The sequence below is a fragment of the Mobula birostris genome, unplaced genomic scaffold, assembly GCF_030028105.1.
Source record: "Mobula birostris isolate sMobBir1 unplaced genomic scaffold, sMobBir1.hap1 scaffold_877, whole genome shotgun sequence".
Lineage (NCBI taxonomy): Eukaryota > Metazoa > Chordata > Chondrichthyes > Myliobatiformes > Myliobatidae > Mobula > Mobula birostris.
In genome coordinates this window covers 81,263-87,262 of record NW_027278594.1, presented here as the reverse complement: position 1 = coordinate 87,262, position 6,000 = coordinate 81,263, and the positions used below count along the sequence as shown (strand labels likewise).

General features: G+C 45.1%; 1 protein-coding gene across 2 annotated transcripts in view; it reads right to left on the bottom strand.

The window, feature by feature from the left end:
* Positions 1-973: 973 nt before the first annotated feature.
* Positions 974-6,000, bottom strand: part of LOC140193793 (antigen peptide transporter 1-like) — an 84,335-nt gene continuing 79,308 nt past the window's right edge. For both annotated transcript variants that reach the window (XM_072250962.1, XM_072250963.1), the window contains one exon: positions 974-1,331. In XM_072250962.1, the coding sequence (XP_072107063.1) occupies positions 1,086-1,331 (246 nt within the window). In that variant the 3' untranslated portion in view covers positions 974-1,085. The remainder of the gene's footprint in view (positions 1,332-6,000) is intronic.

Genomic DNA, 6,000 nt, shown 5'->3' with positions numbered 1-6,000 from the left:
TGGTACATATTGGTATCTATGATACAGGTCGGAAAGTGAATGAGTTTCTGCAGAGAGCATATAGGGAGATAGGTTGGAAGCTGAAAAGCAGGGCCTCAAGGGTAGTAATCTCTGGCTGCTGCCTGTGCCACGCACCAGTGAGGGCAAGAATAGGGAGATTCGGCAGATGAAAGTGTGGCTGAGGAATCGGTGCAGGGGACAGGTTTCAGATTTGTGGATCATTGGGATCTATTCTGGTGAAACTATGACCTGTACAACAAGGATGGGTCACACCTGAACTTGAGGGGACCAATATCCTTGCAGGCAATAGACAAGTAATATGGCTTACACCAGAAGTGAACGGTAAATTAATTAAAATGGAATTGGGCACTGGCTCAGCTGTTTCAGTTATTCCACAATGCAATGGAATTATAGAGAAGTGAGTCTTACTCAGTGATAGCCAAATCATTGGAGAAGATTATTAGAGAAAGATCTACAAACATTTGGAGAAGTATTGTCTGATGGATAGTCAGCCTGGCGTTTTGAAGGGTTCATGGTCTGAGTGAGTAATGTACAAAGAGAAATGTACAAAGTGGCCCTGATATTTGTGTCAAAACAATAAAGTCCAAGTTTTTCATTAATTAAGATTAATTTAATGATTTGCCTAACCTAAGTCAGTTTTCTACAGATTATTAACTTGACCCATATTCATTTAAAGTGTCATATGCATGAACCTGTCAAAATGTCTTTTAAATGTTCAAATTGAGTCCCACACTCAACATCCACAAAACGAAAGCTCTCTGCTGTTATCAGTCGTCTTGTATATGAAAACCACTCCACCTTTGTTCCCTCTCTTCCCCCTCCCCTCTCTCCCTCACTCTCTCTCCCTCACTCTCTCTCTCTCTTCATTGTTCTTGTGACATTTAATAAATGATCATAAGCAATGTGTTTTATACCTTCTTCTTGACTTCCCAGGAACCTCGGAACCAAATCATTAGGATCCAAAATACTTTATTAAACACAAACAACATCATATGTACATTAGTCTAAATTACATTCAAGACCACCCGACTGCCTGAGTAGATACCAGCAGGTCATCTCGCTGTTCACGACTCCACCTCCGTTTCCACCAGCCCCTCCTCCGATTGCTCACTCCCTGCATCCGGGCTGTGCACCTGGAGCAGCCGGTGGTAGCTGCTGCCCTTCTCCTGCAGCTGCTGGGGCGTCCCCTCCTCTACCACCTTCCCCCCCTCCAGCACCACGATCCGATCGGCTCTCTCTATCGAACTCGGCCGGTGTGCGATTACCAGCACGGCACGCCCCTCAGCTCGACTGTACACCGACTGGTGGACCTGCGGTGACAGAGAGACGGGTTAGAGGCGGGGAGCGGAGGAGAAAGGGGGGAAGAGTAGAGGCCGGGAGGGGGCAGGGAGAGAGCTGGGGAGAGGAGTGTGAGAGTGGCAGGAAGGAAGGTACGGGGAGAGTGGGGCATAGAGAGAGGCATGGGGATAGTCTGGAGGGACAGTGGGGTGGGGAGAGAGTGACAGAGGGAAGGAGTGACATGAGGAAGAAAAGGAGTAGTCAGAGAATGGCGAGAGAGTGAGGCAGGCGGTGAGAGAGAGAATGAGGTATGCAGGGTGGTGAAAGTGACAATGGTCTCAGTGTGTACAGGATGAACAGACCACCATGTACACAAAGTGGGCAGGGATTAGAGAGACAGGATGGGAAAGAAAGTCAGGAGAGAGAGCAATGGAGATAAGGAAACAAAAGCAGATGCTGGAAATCCAGAACCACACACACAAAATGCTGAAGGAACTCAGCAGGTCAGGCAGCATCTGTGGAAATGATGTTACACACTGTCCTTACACATCTGGAGAAGAAGGATGCTTACGTGAGAGTGCTGTTCTTGGATTACAGTTCAGCATTCAACACCATAATTCCCTCCAGACTCGACAGGAAGCTCAGAGACCTCGGCCTTCACCCTGCCTTGTGCAGCTGGATCCTGGACTTCCTGTCAGATCGCCGGCAGGTGATAAGAGTGGGTTCCCTCACCTCTGCCCCTCTGACCCTCAACACAGGAGCCCCTCTGGGCTGTGTACTAAGCCCCCTCCTTTACTCTCTGTATATCCATGATTGTGTCGTCACCCACAGCTCCAATCTGCTAATTAAATTTGCTGATGACTCTACATTGACTGGCCTAATCTCAAATAATAACAAGGTAGCCTACAGGGAAGTCATCACATTGACACAGTGCATCAAGAAAACAACCTCTCCCTCAATGTAGCAAAAACAAAGGAGCTGGTTGTGGATTACAGGAGGAATGGAGATGGGCTAACCCCTATTGACATCAGAGGATCTGGGGTTGAGAGGGTGAATGGCTTTAGGTTCCTCAGCATAAACATCACCCAGGATCTCACGTGGTCTGTACATACTGACTGTGTGGTGAAAAGAGCACAACAGCGCCTCTTCCACCTCAGACGGTTGAGGAAGTTTGGTATGGGTCCCCAAATCCTAAGAACTTTCTACAGAGGCACAATTGAGAGCATCCTGACTGGCTGCATCACTGCCTGGTATGGGAACTGTACCTCCCTCAATCGCAGGACTCTGCAGAGAGTGGTGTGGACAGCCCAGCGCATCTGTACACAAGAAATAGGAGCAGGAGTAGGCCATCCAGCCCATCGAGCCTACCCCACCATTCAATAAGAACATGGCTGATCTGTCCGTAAATTCAGCTCCATCTACCTGCCTTTTCCCCATAACCCTTAATTCCCTTACTATGTAAAAATCTATCTAAATGTATCTTAAATATATTTAGTGAAGAAGCCTCAACTGCTTCCCTGGGCAGAGAATTCCACAGATTCACCACTCTCTGGGAAAAACAGTTTCTCCTCATCTCTGTCCTAAATCTTCTCCCCTCAATCTTGAGGCAATGTCCCCTAGTTCTAGTCTCAGCTACCAATGGAAACAACTTTCCTACTTTTATCTTATCTATCCCTGGATCCCGTGTCTTCTGACTTTCTGAATAAGCCTACCGTGTGGAACCTTATCAAATGCCTTACTAAAATCCATAAAGATCACATCCACTGCACTACAATCACTCTGCAAGAACTCTATCAGGCTTGTTAGACATGATCTGCCCTTCACAAAGCCATGCTGACTGTCCCTGATCAGACCATGATTCTCTAAATGCCCATAGATCCTATCTCTAAGAATCTTTTCCAGCAGCTTTCCCACCACAGACGTAAGGCTCACTAGTCTATAATTACCCGGACTATCCCTACTACCTTTTTCTGAACAATTCTTCAGAATTCTTCTGAACTCCAGAGAGTATAGTCCCAGGCGACTCAATCTCTCCTCAAAGGTTAACCCCTTCATCTCTGGAATCAACCCGGTGAACCTCCTCTGCACTGCCTCCAAAGCCAGTATATCCTTCCTCATGAATGGAGACCAGAACTGCACACACTACTCCAGGTGCGTCCTCAACAGTACCCTGTATAGTTGCAGCATGACCTTCCTGCTCTTGAATTCAATCCCTCCAGCAGCGAAAGCCAACATTCCACTTGCCTCCTTGATAACCTGTTGTACCTGCAAGCCAACTTCTTGCGATTCATGAACAAGCACTCCCAAGTCATGCTGCAATCTTTCACCATTTAAATAATAATCTGCTCTTTTATTATTCCTTCCAAAGTGGATGATTTCACATTTACCAACGTTATATTCCATCTGCCAGACCTTGGCCCACTCACTTAACCTATCTATATCCCTCTGCAGACTCTCCACATACTCTGTACAATTTGCTTTTCCACTCAGTTTAGTGTCATCAGCAAATTTTGCTACGCTACGCTCAGTCCCCTCTCCCAAGTCATCAATGTAAATGGTAAACAGCTGCGGGCCCAGCACCAACCCCTGTGGCACCCCACTCACCACAGACTGCCCACCGGAGAAACACCCATTTATACCAACTTCCTGCCTTCTATAGGTTAACCAATCCACTACCCATGCCAATACATGTCCTCCGACTCCATGCATCCGTATCTTATTTATAAGTCTCTTGTGTGGCACCTTATCGAACGCCTTCTGGAAATCTAAGTATACAACATCCACCCGCCCCCCCCCATCCACTGCACTCATTATGCCCTCAAAGAACTCCAGTACGTTTGTCAAACAGGACCTGCCCCTTCTGAATCCATGCTGCGTCTGTCTATGGAACCCCTCCTTTCTAAATGTCATGCTATTTTTTCCTTAATGACAGCTTCAAACATTTTCCCTGACTACAGATGTTAAGCTAACTGGCCTATAGTTGTCTGTCTTTTGCCTACATCCTTTTTAAAAAGTGGTGTGACATTTGCTGTCTTCCATTCTGCAGGGACCTGCCCAGAGTCTAGAGAGTTTTGGTAAATGATCACCATCACGTCAACCATAACCTCCGCCAATTCCCTCAGCACCCTGGGATGCATCCCATCAGGACCAGGGGACTTACCTACCTTCAGGCCCTCTAGTTTCCTCATCACTATCTCGTTAGTGACAGTGATTTTATCGAGGTCCTCACCTCCCATTTTGTCCATAACATCACTCTTTGGAATATTAGATGTGTCCTCCACCGTGAAGACCGATACAAAATAGTTGTTCAATGCCTCAGCCATTTCCTTATCACCCAATATCAATTTCCCCTTCTCATCTTCCAAAGGACCTACGTTGACTTTAGCCACCCTCTTCTGCCTTATATATTTATAAAAACTTTTGCTATCTGTTTTTATATTTTGTGCTAATTTACTTTTAAGTAATACTTAATTTGCTCTATCTTCCCTTTCCTTATTTCTTGTTTAGTGTTTCTTTGTTGCTTTTTAAAGTTTTCCCAATCCTCCAGTCTCCTACTACTCTTTGCGACTTTTGCACGAGCTTTTAATTTGATACTATCTCTTATTTCCTTAGGCTGACTCTCCCCACACTTACTGTCCTTACTTTTGAATGGAATATACTTTTGTTGAACGCTGTGAAAAATCTCTTTGAAAGTATTCCACTATTCCTCAGCTGTCCTACCAAATAGCCTGTGCTCCCGATCTACATTAGCCAACTTCTTCCTCATCCTGTTGTAGTCTCGCTTGTTCAAGCATAATACACTAGTTTTAGATCTAACTTATTCATCCTCCATCCATATGTGAAATTCAATCATACTATGATCACTCTTTCCAAGAGGATCCCTGACTATAAAATTGTTAATCTTTCCTATCTCATTGCACAGGACTAGATCTAAGATAGCGTTTTCCCCTGTAGGTTCACTAACATGCTGCTCAAGAAAGCCATCACGGATGCATTCTATGAAGTCCTCCTCAAGATTTCCTTGACCAACCTGATTCACCCAATCTATGTGGAAGTTAGAATCTCCCATGACAACTGCCGTTCCGTCCTTACAAACCTCAGTTATTTCTTGATTAATCACCTCTGCCACTGCAATATTTTTATTAGATGGACTCACACCAGTGATTTTTTTCCTTTAATATTCTTAATCTCTACCCAGATGAACTCAACATTCTGCTCTGTAGATCTTATATCATCTCTCACAATCACCCTGATCTCATCCTTAATTAAGAGTGCCACCTCACCTCCTTTGCCTTCCTGCCTATCTTTCCACATTACCTGATACCCTTGGATATTTAATTCCCAGTCATCTCCACCTTTCAACCAGGTTTCTGTAATGGCCACTAAATCATATGCCTTGTTACTGATCTGTGCCACAAGTTCACTAACCTTGTTTCTAAAAGTACGGGCATTTAGATCAAGTGCCCTTAGACGCATTGTCCTTTTAGAGTCTAGTGACCTATGTGATTTTTGCTTTTTACTTTTATGCGCTCTACTCTTATTTTTTTCTTCACTAACTCCAGCTTTAGTCTCTGCATCACTTTCCTCTTCTGTAGATGTGAACTTCCCACTACTCAGGACGTTTACAAAGACAGGTGTGTAAAAGGGCCTGAGGGATCACTGGGGACCCGAGTCACCACAACCACAAACTGTTCCAGCTGC